The sequence below is a fragment of the Coregonus clupeaformis genome, chromosome 21, assembly GCF_020615455.1.
Source record: "Coregonus clupeaformis isolate EN_2021a chromosome 21, ASM2061545v1, whole genome shotgun sequence".
NCBI lineage: Eukaryota > Metazoa > Chordata > Actinopteri > Salmoniformes > Salmonidae > Coregonus > Coregonus clupeaformis.
Window position 1 is genome coordinate 40,029,891 of NC_059212.1, and position 18,913 is coordinate 40,048,803.

Consider the following 18,913-nt stretch of genomic DNA (forward strand, 5'->3'; position numbering starts at 1 on the left):
ATATACAATTTAAAAAACATTACATTACATTTCACAACAGATTTCACAACACATTAAGTGTGTGCCCTCAGGCCACTACTCTACCACATATCTACAACACAAAATCCATGTGTACGTGTGTGTATAGTGCGTATGTTATCGTGTGTGTGTATGCATGTGTCTGTGCCTGTGTGTGAGTCCCCGCTGTTACATAAGGTGTATTTGTATCTATTTTTTTTTTTTAATCTGATTTTACTACTTGCATGAGTAACTTGATGTGGAATAGAGTTCCATGTAGTCATGGCTCTATGTAGTACTGTTCTGGACTTGTGGAATGGGAAGAGACCACTGGTGGCATGTCTTGTGGGGTATGCATGGGTGTCAGCTGTGTGCTAGTAGTTTAAACAGACAGCTCGGTGCATTCAACATGTCAATACTTCTCACAAATACAAGTAGTGAGGAAGTCAATCTCTCCTGTACTTTGATTCAGGAGAGATAGTCATGCATATCATTAATGTTAGCTCTCCATGTACATTTAAGTGCCAGCCGTGCTGCCCTGTTCTGGGCCAATTGTAATTTTCCTAAGTCCCTTTGTGGCACCTGACCACACGACTGGACAGTACTCCAGGTGCGACAAAACTAGGGCCTGTTGGACCTGTCTTGTTGATAGCATTGTTAAGAAGGCCGAGCAGCGCTTTAATATGGACCGACTTCTCCCCATCATAGCTACTGTTGCATCAATATGATTTGACCATAACCGTTTACAATCTAGGGTTACACAAATTTCCACATTATTCATTACAAGATTTAGTTGAGGTTTAGGGTTTAGTGAATGATTTGTCCCAAATACAATACTAACTTATTTATTGCCACCCATTGTGAACCTGACTGCAGCTCTTTGTTAAGTGCTGCAGTGATTCCACTTGCTGTGGTAGCTGACACGTATAGTGTGGAGTCATCAGCATACATAGACACACTGGCTTTACTCAGAGCCAGTGGCAGGTCATTAGTAAAGATAGAAAAAAGTAAGGGGTCTAGACAGCTGACCTGGGAAATGCCTGACTCTACCTGGATTATGTTGGAGAGGCTTCCATTAAAGAACTCCCTCTGTGTTCTGTTAGACAGGTAACTCTCGATCCACAATGTAGCAGGGTATGTAAAGCCATAACGCGTACGTTTTTCCAGCAGCAGATTATGATCAATAATGTCAAAAGCTGCACTGAAGTCTAACAAAACAGCTAACACAATCTTTTTATTATACATTTCTCTCAGCCAATCATCAGTCATTTGTGTAAGTGCCGTACTGTTAATTTGTTTACTGTGAAATAGCATTGTTTCTGGTCAAACAATTTTTTCCTCCAAAGTTTACTAAAGGTTGGTAAGCCAGCTGTTTGAGCCAGTAAAGGGTGCTTTGCTATTCTCGGCCTGAGGACACACATGTTACTGTAGGCTTAGGTGCTTCCTTAACCAGGGGTATGGTGGCTCCTTCAGTATGTGTAGGAGTTCTGGATGATGATGTCTCTGAAGAAGGGGAACCAGTCTCTGCACAGGCAGACGAAGTAGATGTATCCAGGGTAGAATGACTCCTTCTGATGGGTGGCCCCAGCCTTGATGAGGTGGAGGGCAGCATCGCTGGCTGGGTAGGCCGTCATGTTGGTGTACCCTCTGGAGGTGGCAGAGAAACATTTAAAGACATGCTGCCTGCAGGGTGTTTATAAACACTGTAATCAGGACTCCATCCGAAATTGCCTATTCCCTATATAGTACAGTACTAGATGCAATTTCGAATGCACACCAGGTTATCTCAATGGGACTTCCTGGTTTGAATAAAAAAAGAACGACACATTGATAAAACCTAAATTATACCTACTGTAATGTTTTATCTTAGCTCCCCATTACACTTTAACTAAGACCTACTATAAATGTAGCAGGTACTGAACCGTCAGAAATATCAAACTACCATAACACAATCACTCAATACAACTCATTAATGTAATGTTTCTCTTACAAGACCAGTTATTCAATGTCACAAGCACAACCAGTCTTGATGTCATGAATCTATTCGGAAGAGATGAGAGTTGTAGAACACAAATCTCTTATTCTGTTGAAAACCCAATTGTAAATGGCTCCTGTGACTAACCTGATTTTGTCCATGGCTGAGTCTGTGTCTATCAGGCCCAGGGTGGTGACGGTCAGAGACACGTTGCTGCGCTGCATGGCTAGCTCATGCTGCATGGAACCAAAGAAACCGTTCACTGCAAACTTGGTGGCCGCGTAGGGCCCCACGAACGGAGTGGTTATCTTCCCTGTAGTGGAGAGAGGGGGAGACAGAGGGAGAAGAGAAAGGTGGTGAGTTCACACAGTATCCACAGTGTTTGTCTGAGTACTTCAGACTGAGAAGGACAGGTTTTTAATTGTATTCCTCCTATAAGGATTACTAGTGTAGTTTGCATTGGTATAAGACTGTATCTGCATAAGACTGTATCTGCATAAGACTGTATCTGCATAAGACTGTATCTGCATAAGACTGTATCTGCATAAGACTGTATCTGCATAAGACTGTATCTGCATAAGACTATCTGCATAAGACTGTATCTGCATAAGACTATCTGCATAAGACTGTATCTGCATAAGACTGTATCTGCATAAGACTATCTGCATAAGACTGTATCTGCATAAGACTGTATCTGCATAAGACTGTATCTGCATAAGACTGTATCTGCATAAGACTGTATCTGCATAAGACTGTATCTGCATAAGACTGTATCTGCATAAGACTGTATCTGCATAAGACTGTATCTGCATAAGACTGTATCTGCATAAGACTGTATCTGCATAAGACTGTATCTGCATAAGACTGTATCTGCATAAGACTGTATCTGCATAAGACTATCTGCATAAGACTGTATCTGCATAAGACTGTATCTGCATAAGACTGTATCTGCATAAGACTGTATCTGCATAAGACTGTATCTGCATAAGACTGTATCTGCATAAGACTGTATCTGCATAAGACTGTATCTGCATAAGACTGTATCTGCATAAGTGAAAAATAGAGCGCCACCAACTGGTGATGGACTCCAAAAATGAAGGTGCCGGTTTATATAAGGGACGATCTCTCTGGGTACCTGGCACAATGACGAACAGGACACAGACTCAAGTTCAACCCTTTATGGCCTTAGACACACAGCTTTATGGTGTAGTTGAATTAATGGTTTTATGGCATCTACGCATTCTCTACACCAGGGAGTGTTTGGAGTTCCAATTTAGGAAAATAATAGTCAGCCTGGCCTTGTAATTGGCCGAGGGCCAAGGTGGGCTGGGTCAGAGGTGACGATTGACAGATCAAGGAAACGTACACTTCTGAGGAGTGGGGTGGAGCACTCCCACCTTGCAACAGATTGCCATCAGAAAACAAAGCCAGATCTGACTGGAAGGACTAGAGTTTTCCACGATAAGACTATCTGTATAAGACTATATGTATAAGGCTATCTGTGTAAGACTGTATTGTATAAGGGTGTGTGATGTGTACTCACCCAACAGAGAGGACACTACGATCATAGACCCTGCACTCTGCTCCAGTACTGGCAAAGCTGCTGAAGCCATGTTCACGTAGCTGAGGAAATTCAACTTTGGAAGACAACAACACATAAAAAACTACACTCATAGAATAGGCTTGAAGTATAGCCTAATATGAAGAAGAAAACAAATATTTATATTCCAACATTGCTTTGAGCACAAGTATAGCCTAAAATGAAAAATAAACTATGCGTACCTGCATCAGTTCCCTGACGTGATCCCCATCTCCGTTCCACATGGCGAATGGGGTGGATCCGATGTGATTTAGAACCAGGATGTCAAGACCTCCTGCAAAAAAGAGAAACAGGCACAAGTGTCGACTAATGTGCCTTATGAATCTCTAACATAACATAATACATACTCACAATATGACTGAATGTATTCTTAGTGATCAGTCCTTACCCAGTAGTTCGACAGCCATCTTCACCACTCTCTCTGGGTCTGAGGCCTGGGACATGTCCCCTGTCACATACAGCGCCTTCTGGGCCCCCAGGCTTGTGCAGTTCGCTGCCACCTACAGGACAGAGGGAGCAATGACACACTGGTAAAGAGGCTGTCACTATCTATCTGGTCATCATAAGACAGTAGAAAGGATAGAAGTTCATAGACAGACAGACAGACTGACTGACACAGAGACAGACACAGATAGAGAGACCGACACAGACTGACACAGAGACCGACACAGATAGACAGAGACGGACACAGAGAGATCCACAAACCTTCTGTAAGGCGTACTCCCTCCTGGCCGTGATGACGATCTGGGCGCCCATCTTGGCGTAGTGGTATGCCACCTGCTCTCCGATGCCCGTGCTGGCCCCAGTCACCAGCACCCTGGCACAACGAACAGACTCTGAGGGGAGGGACAGACAGACGGACAGGCAGTCAGTCAGTCAGGCTGCTTGGGGTGAGGAAGACTACTGATGAGAAAGGAAGATCATATCACAGTGACTATAATAAAATAGCGGTGTTTTAAGGTTGGACACAAATTTGTGTTAAATACTTCATCGTCATCATCACATACAATTAAATATTGGACAAAAATATAAACGCAACATGTAAAGTGTTGGTCCCATGTTTCATTTGCTGAAATACATGTAAAGTATTGGTCGCATGTTTCATGAGCTGAAATACATGTAAAGTGTTGGTCCCGTGTTTCATGAGTTGAAATACATGTAAAGTGTTGGTTCCATGTTTCATGAGCTGAAATACATGTAAAGTGTTGGTCCCATGTGTTATGAGCTGAAATAAAAGATCCCAGAAATTTTCCATACGCACAAGATGATTATTTCTCTCATTTTGTGCAAACATTTGTTTACATCCCTGTTAATAAGCATTTCTCCTTTGCCAAGATAACACATCTACCTGACAGGTGTGGCATATCAAGAAGCTGAGTAAACAGCATGATCATTACACAGGTGCACCTTGTGCTGGGGACAATAAAAGGGCAATCTAAAAGGTGCAGTTTTGTCACACAACACAATGCCACGATGTCTCAAGTTTTGAGGGGGGGTGCAATTGGCATGCTGACTGCAGGAATGTCCACCAGAGCTGTTGCCAGAGAATTGAATGTTCATCGTTTTAGAGAATTTGGCAGTACGTCCAACCAGCCTCACAACCGCAGACCACGTGTATGGCGTTGTGTGGGCAAGCAGTTTGCTGATGTCAACATTGTGAACACAGTGCCCCATGGTGGCGGTGGGGTTATGGTATGGGCAGGCATAAACTACGGACGAGTACAATTGCATTTTATCGATGGCAAGTGTTATACTGTAACACATTAAGATTAAATATGATCCATGAAGTTGTAGATCCTGACCTTATTTCACACTCAGTTATGTCTGCCCTAACCTTCAAATCTACCAAGTCTCCACAGTCCAGTCTAGATATATTAAAATGGATATCTGTAGTCATTAAGTGACTAATGTCCATTGTGGCCTGAAACTGTACACATAGTGGTTAAAGCACTCAGATTAGAAAGTGAGTGGTGTCCCATTTGATGTCAACGTTTTTTTTTTCTGATTATATTGTTAAATGATGACAATAGTTAAATCTAGTGCATGAAATCTTAATTTAGTTAAAAAACTTGAAATGAAAAAAGGTAAAAGCTTATAGAACACTGGGAAATGAAAATTACAGCAATTTCTTGGATGGGGGGGAAATCTAAATGAACAACAAAACCTTAAATGAGCTAAAAATGTGTGTTGTCTGCCTGTCCTATGGAGCACTGTTTGAGGACTCACCTGGATCAAACGTGTCCCTCCAGAGGACTGCCATTAGGCAAACTCCAAAAATGAAAAACTTGGTCTTCATCGGGACCTGCATAATCACGTTGACTTCAATTCAGTGCCGCAGGTGACGCTCAGGTAAGACACGTGACCTTAATTGGTAAAACAATTTTGCGCATGTGCCAATATCCTAGTTGATCTAATTGTAGGTTTTAGGCTATCTAATAACAAAAGTCACGGAAGGTTATTCTAAAAACTCCACCAAGTTCTGTAAAGCATGCTGTGATCACACTGCTACAACCTGCGGACAAAGTGGTTATTGCCTTCCACCTCATATTTATGGTAGGCCTAGCCTACCACTTGTCTTGCCTTAAAGGGGCAGTGAAACTAGGACTCTAGCCAGCTAGCCCAGATGCCAAGGTTTATGTCTTGACTGTAAAGTTGGCACGTTTATTTGTATTTTTTAAATGTCAGATAGGCACATACACAATGTAATTGAGTACCCTCTTCCTTATAATCATTCTAGCTCTCACCATATTCTCATGAACAGGAATATGGGAGCTACGCTATGTACCAGGAGCTGGGAACACACACCTTGTGCAAAAAATATATATTTTATTATCCATGATAGTGTTGTTACACAAACAGACAAAATTGAGAATTGAACACTTATAAGCTTACTAAATAATACACTTTTGCAGAAAGCAGCAAAATAACATGGTCAATATATTTCCTCTGAAGCTCTTGACAGTCCTGTAAACTACACAATGAAGGAGAGGGAGGAGAGAAAATGCAGATATTTTCCCAAACAGAGCTTTTGAATACCACGGACATGGGCATGGTTAAATAATGAATGGTTTTAATAGCTAGCAAACACTGTGAGAACGACAGAGAGGAGGACAACAAGTCTCTACATTGATGTAGAATTTGAGAGCTAAATTAAAAGTGACATTTTGAGAGAACATTTCTTTTAAACTAAATTGAATTATCTAGGGCCTTCTAGGCATTGTAAAACGTTACTCTGGCAAAATGCCACTACTGGTAGGGAACCTTCACCGGTCACCCTAATATAAAGATAAATGCACATTTTGTTCAACTTCTCTAAACAATTGCTTGTTTCAAAAGTCAATTTCAACATCAACCTTTTTAGTGTGGATAAATAGCCCCATTAAAACCTATGTGCAGCTTTACAAAAGCATTCACATAAGGGACATTTTTACACCTGTTCATTTCTGAGGTGAACAAAGAACAAAAACTAAGCTAGAAACATGAAACGGTTTTATTACCTTTTATGTTTAATTCCTTATTGAAAAAAAGGTTTAAATGCTAAGTAAATTGGCCACTAGTGGGGGAACAACAATAAACCAACAATTGCTGCAATCGACTAAATAAAACATTATTCAACATCAAACAGGAAGAGCAAATCACACCAAAGCATCTTTACAGTATTTTTTAAAATGCGTCACACATTACAGGTATTTACAAAAAGTAAGTACAGTTAGGGTCACAGCGGTCTAACAACATGACAGAAATATTAGATTATTCAACCATGACTAAGGGTTGATTGTAATCCAAAATGTCTTAAACATGACTCTCTGAACTCATGAAACTAGTAGCTAAGTCAAACAATTCCTCTCAAATTAAAATTTGAGGTCAGCTGGTGTGGGTGATTCTGAAACATGAGCAGGCAAATCTTGGCAATTGTTTAGAATTTCTATTAAATAAAAAAATTTTCTTGCACTATTCAAGCAACACATTTGAACATTAACATAGGTCATTTTCACTGATAATATCTACTTCCTTAGCCAAACAAAACACTGATTCTGTTGTCCATAGTAACCAAGTCATCAACCATCAGTTGGGAATACATTGTATCAAAGCTTTTGCCCCGGTACAAAGTTTGTATTCATGTTTTATTTCAGAATATATAAATAAAATTGACAGCTAAATGTGTTTTAAAATAAGTAGAACAGAGAGATAAGAAAAATAAAACATTGCTGCTTCATCTCATTTCTTAAAGTAACTGTCGAGTGAAAATATCACTTTTAAAAGTTAAAATTCTGTTAAGCCAAATAATGTTGTTGACTCGTCCTATACTCATATTTGTGGCCAAAGCATAAATTGGAGAAAAATAAACACTTCAAAACCCCACCTCAAACTTGTATCTAAAACAGACAGTTTAAAAAATGCTTGCTATTTCCTTATAGAGTATGCTGTCATACTCCTGAGGAGGAAGAGCTGGCCAATCAGCGGCCTACTCGCGTTCATATTTGTAATGACCAGTATATGCCCACACCATTCCAATACAGAAAAGCTGTATTTAATTACCTTTTTTTGGAAGGAAAACTATTTCACTCATATTGTAAGTAATGAATTGTCATATTTCATAGAAATCTGGAAATGTTCGACAGTTACTTTAAAAGAAAAATAAATAGATGCAAGCTTTGAACTGTTTACAAAAGCCTAGTCGATCTAAGTCACAGATTTCACACTTTTAGCAAACTTCTGACCTTGGTAGTCCTTCTCCCATTGGATGAGACACAAGGCAGGGAACATTTCCACAATAATGACAGGTAAGTGTCATGGTTGCAGAGAGTTCAATTTCAATCCAGTCAATTCAGGGGATGTATTCAAATTCCATTGATGAATTAAGTTTCCCAATAATTTGATTTGGTAAATACTGAATTTTGAACTCACTTCCTGAATTGACTGAGTTGAAATGGGAGTCGACCTCAAGGTGGGTGTACAGGTGTGAGGGTCTGAGGCAGGGGGGACTAGAACGTCCTTTCTAGGTGGTTTTAACCAGGTCTAGTTGTATTCTATGTGGTTTTAACCAGGTCTAGTTGTATTCTATGTGGGTTTGACCAGGTCTAGTTGTATTCTAGGTGGTTTTGACCAGGTCTAGTTGTATTCTAGGTGGTTTTGACCAGGTCTAGTTGTATTCTAGGTGGTTTTGACCAGGTCTAGTTGTATTCTAGGTGGTTTTGACCAGGTCGAGCTGTATTCTAGGTGGTTTTGACCAGGTCTAGTTGTATTCTAGGTGGTTTTGACCAGGTTTAGTTTTATTCTAGGTGGTTTTAACCAGGTCGGGTTCTATTCTAAGTGGCTTTGACCGGGTCCGGTTGTATTCTAGGTGGTTTTGACCAGGTCTAGTTGTATTCTAGGTGGTTTTGACCAGGTCTAGTTGTATTCTAGGTGGGTTTGACCGGGTCGAGCTGTATTCTAGGTGGTTTTAACCAGGTCTAGTTGTATTCTAGGTGGTTTTGACCAGGTCTAGTTGTATTCTAGGTGGTTTTGACCAGGTCTAGTTGTATTCTAGGTGGTTTTGACCAGGTCTAGTTGTATTCTAGGTGGTTTTGACCAGGTCTAGTTGTATTCTAGGTGGTTTTGACCAGGTCTAGTTGTATTCTAGGTGGTTTTGACCAGGTCTAGTTGTATTCTAGGTGGTTTTGACCAGGTCTAGTTGTATTCTAGGTAGTTTTAACCAGGTCGAGATGTATTCTAGGTGGTTTTAACCAGGTCGAGATGTATTCTAGGTGGTTTTGACCAGGTCGAGCTGTATTCTAGGTGGTTTTGACCAGGTCTAGTTGTATTCTAGGTGGTTTTGACCAGGTCTAGTTGTATTCTAGGTGGTTTTGACCAGGTCTAGTTGTATTCTAGGTGGTTTTAACCAGGTCTAGTTGTATTCTAGGTGGTTTTAACCAGGTCGAGATGTATTCTAGGTGGTTTTGACCAGGTCGAGCTGTATTCTAGGTGGTTTTGACCAGGTCTAGTTGTATTCTAGGTGGTTTTGACCAGGTCTAGTTGTATTCTAGGTGGTTTTGACCAGGTCTAGTTGTATTCTAGGTGGTTTTGACCAGGTCTAGTTGTATTCTAGGTGGTTTTAACCAGGTCGAGATGTATTCTAGGTGGTTTTGACCAGGTCGAGCTGTATTCTAGGTGGTTTTGACCAGGTCTAGTTGTATTCTAGGTGGTTTTAACCAGGTCTAGTTGTATTCTAGGTGGCTTTGACCAGGTCAGTTGTATTCTAGGTGGCTTTGACCAGGTCGAGTTGTATTCTAGGTGGCTTTGACCAGGTCGAGTTGTATTCTAGGTGGTTTTGACCAGGTCGAGTTGTATTCTAGGTGGTTTGACCAGGTCGAGTTGTAGTCTAGGTGGCTTTTGACCAGGTCGAGTTGTATTCTAGGTGGTTTTGACCAGGTCTGGGTTGTATTCTAGGTTGTTTTGACCAGGTCGAGTTGTATTCTAGGTGGTTTTGACCAGGTTTAGTTGTATTCTAGGTGGTTTTAACCAGGTCGAGTTCTATTCTAGGTGGTTTTGACCAGGGTCTGGTTGTATTCTAGGTGGTTTTGACCAGGTCGGGTTGTATTCTAGGTGGTTTTGACCAGGTCGAGTTGTATTCTAGGTGGTTTTGACCAGGTCGGGTTGTAGTCTAGGTGGTTTTGACCAGGTCGAGTTGTATTCTAGGTGGTTTTGACCAGGTCGAGTTGTATTCTAGGTGGTTTTGACCAGGTCGGGTTGTATTCTAGGTGGTTTTGACCAGGTCGGGTTGTATTCTAGGTGGCTTTGACCAGGTCGGGTTGTATTCTAGGTGGTTTTGACCAGGTCGGGTTGTATTCTAGGTGGCTTTGACCAGGTCGGGTTGTATTCTAGGTGGCTTTGACCAGGTCGGGTTGTATTCTAGGTGGTTTTGACCAGGTCGGGTTGTATTCTAGGTGGCTTTGACCAGGTCGGGTTGTATTCTAGGTGGTTTTGACCAGGTCGGGTTGTATTCTAGGTGGGTTTGACCAGGTCGGGTTGTATTCTAGGTGGTTTTGACCAGATCGAGTTGTATTCTAGGTGGGTTTGACCAGATCGAGTTGTATTCTAGGTGGGTTTGACCAGATCGAGTTGTATTCTAAGTGGGTTTGACCGGGTCGAGTTGTATTCTAGGTGGGTTTGACCGGGTCGAGTTGTATTCTAGGTGGGTTTGACCGGGTCGAGCTGTATTCTAGGTGGGTTTGACCGGGTCGAGCTGTATTCTAGGTGGGTTTGACCGGGTCGAGCTGTATTCTAGGTGGGTTTGACCGGGTCGAGCTGTATTCTAGGTGGGTTTGACCGGGTCGAGCTGTATTCTAGGTGGTTTTGACCGGGTCGAGTTGTATTCTAGGTGGTTTTGACCGGGTCGAGTTGTATTCTAGGTGGTTTTGACCAGGTCGAGCAGTATTCTAGGTGGTTTTGACCAGGTCTAGTTGTATTCTAGGTGGTTTTAACCAGGTCTAGTTGTATTCTAGGTGGTTTTAACCAGGTCTAGTTGTATTCTAGGTGGTTTTGACCAGGTCTAGTTGTATTCTAGGTGGTTTTAACCAGGTCGAGCTGTATTCTAGGTGGTTTTGACCAGGTTTAGTTTTATTCTAGGTGGTTTTAACCAGGTCGGGTTCTATTCTAAGTGGCTTTGACCGGGTCCGGTTATATTCTAGGTGGTTTTGACCAGGTCTAGTTGTATTCTAGGTGGGTTTGACCGGGTCGAGCTGTATTCTAGGTGGTTTTAACCAGGTCTAGTTGTATTCTAGGTGGTTTTGACCAGGTCTAGTTGTATTCTAGGTGGTTTTGACCAGGTCTAGTTGTATTCTAGGTGGTTTTGACCAGGTCTAGTTGTATTCTAGGTGGTTTTGACCAGGTCTAGTTGTATTCTAGGTGGTTTTGACCAGGTCTAGTTGTATTCTAGGTGGTTTTGACCAGGTCTAGTTGTATTCTAGGTGGTTTTGACCAGGTCTAGTTGTATTCTAGGTGGTTTTGACCAGGTCGTTGTATTCTAGGTGGTTTTAACCAGGTCGAGATGTATTCTAGGTGGTTTTGACCAGGTCGAGCTGTATTCTAGGTGGTTTTGACCAGGTCGAGCTGTATTCTAGGTGGTTTTGACCAGGTCTAGTTGTATTCTAGGTGGTTTTGACCAGGTCTAGTTGTATTCTAGGTGGTTTTGACCAGGTCTAGTTGTATTCTAGGTGGTTTTAACCAGGTCGAGATGTATTCTAGGTGGTTTTGACCAGGTCGAGCTGTATTCTAGGTGGTTTTGACCAGGTCGAGCTGTATTCTAGGTGGTTTTGACCAGGTCTAGTTGTATTCTAGGTGGTTTTGACCAGGTCTAGTTGTATTCTAGGTGGTTTTAACCAGGTCGAGATGTATTCTAGGTTGTTTTGACCAGGTCGAGCTGTATTCTAGGTGGTTTTGACCAGGTTTAGTTTTATTCTAGGTGGTTTTAACCAGGTCGGGTTCTATTCTAGGTGGCTTTGACCGGGTCCGGTTGTATTCTAGGTGGCTTTGACCAGGTCGGGTTGTATTCTAGGTGGCTTTGACCAGGTCGGGTTGTATTCTAGGTGGCTTTGACCAGGTCGGGTTGTAGTCTAGGTGGCTTTGACCAGGTCGGGTTGTATTCTAGGTGGCTTTGACCAGGTCGGGTTGTATTCTAGGTTGTTTTGACCAGGTCGAGCTGTATTCTAGGTGGTTTTGACCAGGTTTAGTTTTATTCTAGGTGGTTTTAACCAGGTCGGGTTCTATTCTGGGTGGCTTTGACCGGGTCCGGTTGTATTCTAGGTGGGTTTGACCGGGTCGAGTTGTATTCTAGGTGGGCTTTGACCGGGTCGAGTTGTATTCTAGGTGGCTTTGACCGGGTCGGGTTGTATTCTAGGTGGCTTTGACCGGGTCGAGTTGTATTCTAGGTGGCTTTGACCGGGTCGGGTTGTATTCTAGGTGGGTTTGACCGGTCGAGCTGTATTCTAGGTGGTTTTGACCGGTCGGGTTGTATTCTAGGTGGCTTTGACCGGGTCGAGCTGTATTCTAGGTGGGTTTGACCGGGTCGGGTTGTATTCTAGGTGGTTTTGACCGGGTCGAGTTGTATTCTAGGTGGGTTTGACCGGTCGAGCTGTATTCTAGGTGGTTTTGACCGGGTCGAGTTGTATTCTAGGTGGTTTTGACCGGGTCGAGTTGTATTCTAGGTGGTTTTGACCGGGTCGAGCTGTATTCTAGGTGGTTTTGACCGGGTCGAGCTGTATTCTAGGTGGTTTTGACCGGGTCGAGTTGTATTCTAGGTGGTTTTGACCGGGTCGAGTTGTATTCTAGGTGGTTTTGACCGGGTCGAGTTGTATTCTAGGTGGTTTTGACTGGGTCGAGCTGTATTCTAGGTGGGTTTGACCAGGTCGAGCTGTATTCTAGGTGGGTTTGACCAGGTCGAATTGTATTCTAGGTGGTTTTGACCAGGTCGAGGTGTATTCTAGGTGGTTTTGACCAGGTCGAGTTGTATTCTAGGTGGTTTTGACCAGGTCGAGTTGTATTCTAGGTGGTTTTGACCAGGTCGTAGACGTGGATGTGGAAGTCGTCGTCGTATTTGATGTAGTAGACGGAGGGCTTGGCGGGAACCTGGTAGATAACCAGCCCCGTCCTCTTCACACCCTTATCAGTGACGTACTCCACCTGCTTACCCACAAGGCTCTCTGTCTCCTCGCCTGGCTTCCTGTCCGCAGGCAGCAGGTGTTTGTTCTCTGGGAAACGAGAGAAAAATAAAGGAGGAAAAAAGATATGCATATGCTGTCTGCCGTTTTACTTCACATACCAGAACAAATACTTCCTCTTCTTTCAGGTCATCTACTCAGCAGCTAGCCACGTAGGACATGTGTTCCAGTTCTCATGCTCTCAACAGACTACAACCATTTCACCCAGTAGCCTCATAAGCCATTCAGCCATTTATGACCTGATTTTGAGTAGTCTTTCTGGATGTATACTTTGATCCCCAGCAGCACCTGCCCAGCATAATCAGACGTGTGTATATATTTTCCTTAGCTTCTCATGTCTAACCTGCCTTTCATTCAGCTTTACAACAATTACTTCATCCTCAGGTTGTCATAGTACTGTAGAATTGTCTCCCTCCCTGGCCAACCACATGCTGTGCTGTGTGTCCCTATTTCAACAGATACGATATCTGTTAGATAAATCAAACTAACAACCACTCCCTTTACTATGTTAAACTAGGTTTCCCTTAGCTCAGCACTAACCAATCCAACAGACCTGTGATTTGTATCAGACCCTCTGTTGCGTCATCTTTTAAGGGTTAAGGTAATTATATGAAGTAAATAAAGGTCTTTCTCACCAGCTTCAGGTAGAATGCGGAGGTCTCCGTCCTTATAGTCGTCCCAGAGCTGGTACATGTAGAGCACAGGGTCCTTCTCGTAGGTGATGTAGTACCAGTTGGTCATGATGGGGGCGCGAGACAGCACCATGCCCCTCCACTCGTTCTTCTCCCCGTCCTCCTTCTCAAACAGGTGCTCCACAGCCTTGCCCACCAGCTCCGGCGCATCGCGCGGCACCTTGATCTTGTTGTTTACTATGGAGGTAAAGAGAAGGAAGCCTGGTCAAGCATACGGAACGCTGCGCTCACTTTTGGTTTCAGATTAAACAGAACGTGACCTATCACGAGACCAGGCTGGTTCCACCAGGCTACTAAAATAGTTATTTAACTTAGGCAGAGAGAAATGGCATTGCTCTTTTTGTGTAGTTTGGGGGTCAGAGGTTCAATGGGGAAACAAACAGCCCTGGGTCCTTTAGATCTGAATGGAATGGATAGGTCCAATCCTTTACAATTCTTCCACATTGACACCGAGTTGACAACACCTTTATCTTGTGGTTTGCTGTACATGAGATTACAATTAGCAATGCCTGGGAAAGGTCACAAGATAATGAAATGGTAGGTCATTAACCTAGGGATAAGGAGAGCAAGGGGGATAATGGCATGCAGGCTTTTATTTACGATGATACTAATCATCAAGGGCCTTGACAAGATGAATCTGTTGTGTACATACTGACCTGGAACAAAGACCAGCACACACTGTAGTTCTTTGTGTTTTCTACGTATTTGCTTTGCCTATAAACCTGGTGGTCATTCCAGGTCGAGAATTGCTTCTCTCAATACCAATGTGCTTAAATCAAAGCTTCAACATACTCAAATAGTAGGTGAACCCACCGACTTTCTCTGTTAAAACCTGCAGGTTGGACACCCGCTCGTCTTTGAACAGCTCGATGCCATAGACGCAGTCGAAGCCGTCGTATTTGACCATGTACAGGGAGGTGTTGACGGTGAGGCGCTCCAGCACTGTGCCTTTCCACTTGGTCAGGTTGCCCTTCTCCCTCCAGTTGTGCTCAATCCGCAGACCCAGCAGGTTGTTGGGGTCTGGGGTCGACGACAGAGACAAACCCGAACTCTCACTCAGCTCGCCGCTGCTACGCTTTCTGAGGGAAGAATATAGGTGTAAAATAAGTTTTTTTTTTTTTTAATAAGGTTTAGGTTCAAGCAAAACAGGAAAAAACATTTTTTTATTTTATTTTACATTTACATTTTAGTCATTTAGCAGACGCTCTTATCCAGAGCGACTTACAGTTAGTGAGTACATACATAATTTTTTTATTTTATTTTCATACTGGCCCCCCGTGGGAATCGAACCCACAACCCTGGCGTTGCAAACGCCATGCTCTACCAACTGAGCTACATCCCTGTATTTCACCTTTATTTAACCAGGTAAGCCAGTTGAGAACAAGTTCTCATTTACAACTGCGACCTGGCCAAGATAAAGCAAAGCAGTGCGATAAAAACAACAACACAGAGTTACATATGGGATAAACAAAACGTACAGTCAATAACACAATAGAAATACCCAAAACAGTACTCAAATATCAGTGAAATAACCAATAACAGGTGTTCAACCTACCTGCCCCTTTTCTTGGACATATTTCCAGAAATTCACACAATCCTGTGGGTAGAGACCAAAGAGAGTGTATTATTTCAATGCAAAACATTTAATAATGTAGTGAACGGTGGGGCAGGAAAGCGAACCCAGGTCGCTGGCTCATATGGTGAGGATCACTACGTTGCACCCTCAGAACGGGAAGGCACGTCCCCGTGCTTCGACAACTCATCCCCCTCACACATCTGGGCCGTGAGTGCCGATGGCCTCACAGCCGCCACTTCTGACACCAGTGTAGCAAACGGCGGGGCAGGGAAGCGAACCCGGGTCGCTGGCGTGAAACGCAAACACCCTGCGCATCGTGCCAATAGGGTTCATCCACTTGGTCGGAATAGTAATGTGGCTCATATACCAAGGATCGCTAACATAATCTCAATCTGGAGAAACTGACTTGATACAATTGTATTAAGTGTAGGCTAATTATGAATGAGCGTTTCACTATATTGATAACACATGGACTGTGTTTTGAGAAGCAGAAATACCTATATTCAAATTACAAATGTTAGAAGGCACATTTATCTGGGGACATGCAATCTGCCACTCATAACAAGATAGCCTGTTACAGCGTTATCATATAATTAATTATGGCTACGTAAATTATCTTATCCCCCACAAGCAATAAACCCACACCCACCAGTGTACAAGTACTGGCCAGGATTGGCTATTTTGCACAGGTAGCCCTAGTTTCCCGCCAGTAAGACCACAGGCGTTGTTACAATGGTTGCGTTTACGCAGGCAGCCCAATTCTGATATTTTTCGCACTAATTGGTGTTATGACCAATTAAATCAGCTCTAAAAAATATCTGATGTGATTGGTCAAAAATATCATAATTGGGCTGCCTGTGTAAACGCAGCTTAACCTCTACGGGATCGGTGTCCCGTATACGGGACGGTTGAGCTAACGTGCACTAATGTGATTAGCATGACTGTTGTAAGTAACAGCAAACTTTCCAGGACATAGACATGTCTCATATGGACAGAAAGCTTAAACTCTTGTTAATCTAACTGCACTGTCCAATTTACAGTAGCTATTACAGTGAAACAATACCATGCTATTGTTTTGAGGAGAGTGCACAACAACAAAAAACGTATCACGGCAACTGGTTTGATACATTCACCTCTGAAGGTAAATAACGTACTTACATTCAGTAATCTTGCTCTGATTTGTCATTCATCCTAAGGGTCCCAGAGATAAAATGTAGCATAGTTTTGTTTGATAAAATCCATTTTTATATTCAGATGTAGGAACTGGGTTCTACAGTTTGAACCCCTGCTGTCTCTGGCTCCACACCCACCCCGCCCGACCATCTAGATGTGTGAAAGTCAGTGTATAAGCTAATGATTCATCATGTATGACATGGGAGTGTGTAAACTTACATTTTGTATTACCATACCATTTTTGTATGTTCTCTATAGTTATGTCCTTCAAAATGGGCTCCTGAGTGGCGCAGCGGTCTAAGGCACTGCATCTCAGTGCTTGAGGCGTCACTACAGACCCCTGGTTCGATTCCAGGCTGTATCACAACCGGCCGTGATTGGGAGTGATTGGGAGTCCCATAGGGCGGCGCACAATTGGCCCAGCGTCGTCTGGGTTTGGCCGGTGTAGGCCATCATTGTAAATAAGAATTTGTTCTTAACTGACTTGCCTAGTTAAATAAAAATAAATAAAAATGTATCAATTGGCACATTTGGGCAGACTTGATAGAAAATAGTCCAGTATTGCAACACTTCACTGGATCAATCTAAAACTTTGCACACACTGTCGCCATCTAGTGGCCAAGATCTAAACTGCAATATTATATTGTGGCCTCTCTCTTACATTTCAAAGATGATAAAAACATTAATTTCACATTTCCACAAACTTCAAAGTGTTCCCTTTCAAATGGTATCAAGACTATGCATATCCTTGCTTCAGGTCCTGAGCTACAGTCAGTTAGATTTGGGTATGTCATTTTAGGCGAAAATTGAAAAAAAGGGTCCGATCCTTAAGAGGTTTTAAGTAGCCCTACCGGATGTCAACAAACAACGTCGCCCTCTCCCTCAGTGCAATTGTCTGTGAAATCATGTAATTTCGTTGCGACCACGTTTCGTAAGATTGCAGCAATTTCATATTTCTGGACAAGCCAGAGATATTCCTGGCTACAACATCAAGGTGTAAGCATGCCTGTAAGCAGAGGTGTAGGCCTAGCCTTTCGCAATCGTAATTGCGTTCAGATGTTGCCAATTGTTTTTCAAAGACCCGCGTGCCTATTTGCGCAAAGCGAAACCAATAATAGAACATCCAACGTCATGTAATCATGTTCGGTAATTTTGTGCCATAAAACTGACCACTGGTCTACAGTAAAACGACAAACTGTGTTGTCATTTGCATTACAATAAATAGCATAGACAAAATTGACACACTGGAGGGCTTGAAATACATTATTATGTAGTATAGTAACACGATTATCAAAGTAGAACGCATATTTAGACAAACAGAGAGTTACCTGGCCCCTATTTTCATATCTACTTCCCTCTGCTGAGCAGAATCCACCTCAAGAAGGCTACAAGGAAACAGTCTGACTATGGGAACTACAACTACCAAGATAGGTTTATGACTAAACTCTGTAAAAGCGGTGTCCTTCGCAAAGGCCACCGGGAGTTGGTGTCCATCACGTCAATCACCACAATAAAGCCATGAAAATAGATTGGATTTTGTAACTCACAAAGGAGCAAAAATAACGCTCTTTAGCGGAGCTGTACAGTGTGGCTTTGGCAAGCAATTAAATATTCAGTGTGTAGGCCTGTCTATTTCAGGAAAACGGAATTAACATCAAAAGTGTCCATTTTGTTTTGCCTATCCGGTAGTAAGCTTGTTGGCCAATCATGTAGGTTGAACTACATTTCCCACAATGCAATACATTTTGCATTGTAGGTTACGTAAATTCCTTTACAGCATGACATGTATTTTTCCCTTAGCCCATACTTTCTTTGTCCTGCTATTCGACTGTAGGCCAATATGAATTGCTATGCCTGCTTTAGGAACTAGATTTTTACATAGTCTAGACCTACAATGTGTGAGTACTTCTGTAGAATAGATGCATTGCATGTTTATATAGATATAAAATACAATAATATATAATATTGGCTACTAATAATAACAAAGTTAGTGATTATAAAATGGATCAATGTTGAATCAAGGCTTGGAAGTGGTAGTGTGAATGAGTCGACCAGGTGTTATTTGCAAGAAGGCGGAGGCACACAACACACACACACACACACACACACACACACACACACACACACACACACACACACACACATATACACACATATACACACATAGCCTTAGGAAGTAGTTTGGAAGACACTGCTAATACA

At 42.5% G+C, this 18,913-nt stretch overlaps 2 protein-coding genes across 2 annotated transcripts; both read right to left on the reverse strand.

Annotated features, from left to right (window-relative positions):
• Positions 1-1,389: 1,389 nt before the first annotated feature.
• On the reverse strand, positions 1,390-5,999 carry hsd11b1lb (hydroxysteroid (11-beta) dehydrogenase 1-like b). Its single transcript, XM_041841282.2, has 7 exons — positions 5,799-5,999; positions 4,278-4,408; positions 3,961-4,072; positions 3,755-3,846; positions 3,516-3,609; positions 2,120-2,285; positions 1,390-1,644 (listed from the first exon to the last, which is right to left on the reverse strand). Exons 1-7 carry the CDS (start codon positions 5,878-5,880, stop codon positions 1,467-1,469), a joined length of 855 nt encoding a protein of 284 aa, XP_041697216.1. The 5' UTR covers positions 5,881-5,999; the 3' UTR covers positions 1,390-1,466.
• Positions 6,000-12,653: 6,654 nt separating this feature from the next.
• LOC121535491 (spindlin-W-like) lies at positions 12,654-18,125 on the reverse strand. Its single transcript, XM_041842618.2, has 5 exons — positions 18,040-18,125; positions 15,518-15,559; positions 14,776-15,041; positions 13,906-14,139; positions 12,654-13,300 (listed from the first exon to the last, which is right to left on the reverse strand). The coding sequence occupies exons 2-5, from the start codon at positions 15,535-15,537 to the stop codon at positions 13,095-13,097; spliced, it is 726 nt and encodes a 241-aa protein (XP_041698552.1). The 5' UTR covers positions 15,538-15,559; positions 18,040-18,125; the 3' UTR covers positions 12,654-13,094.
• Between the last annotated feature and the right edge of the window lie 788 nt (positions 18,126-18,913).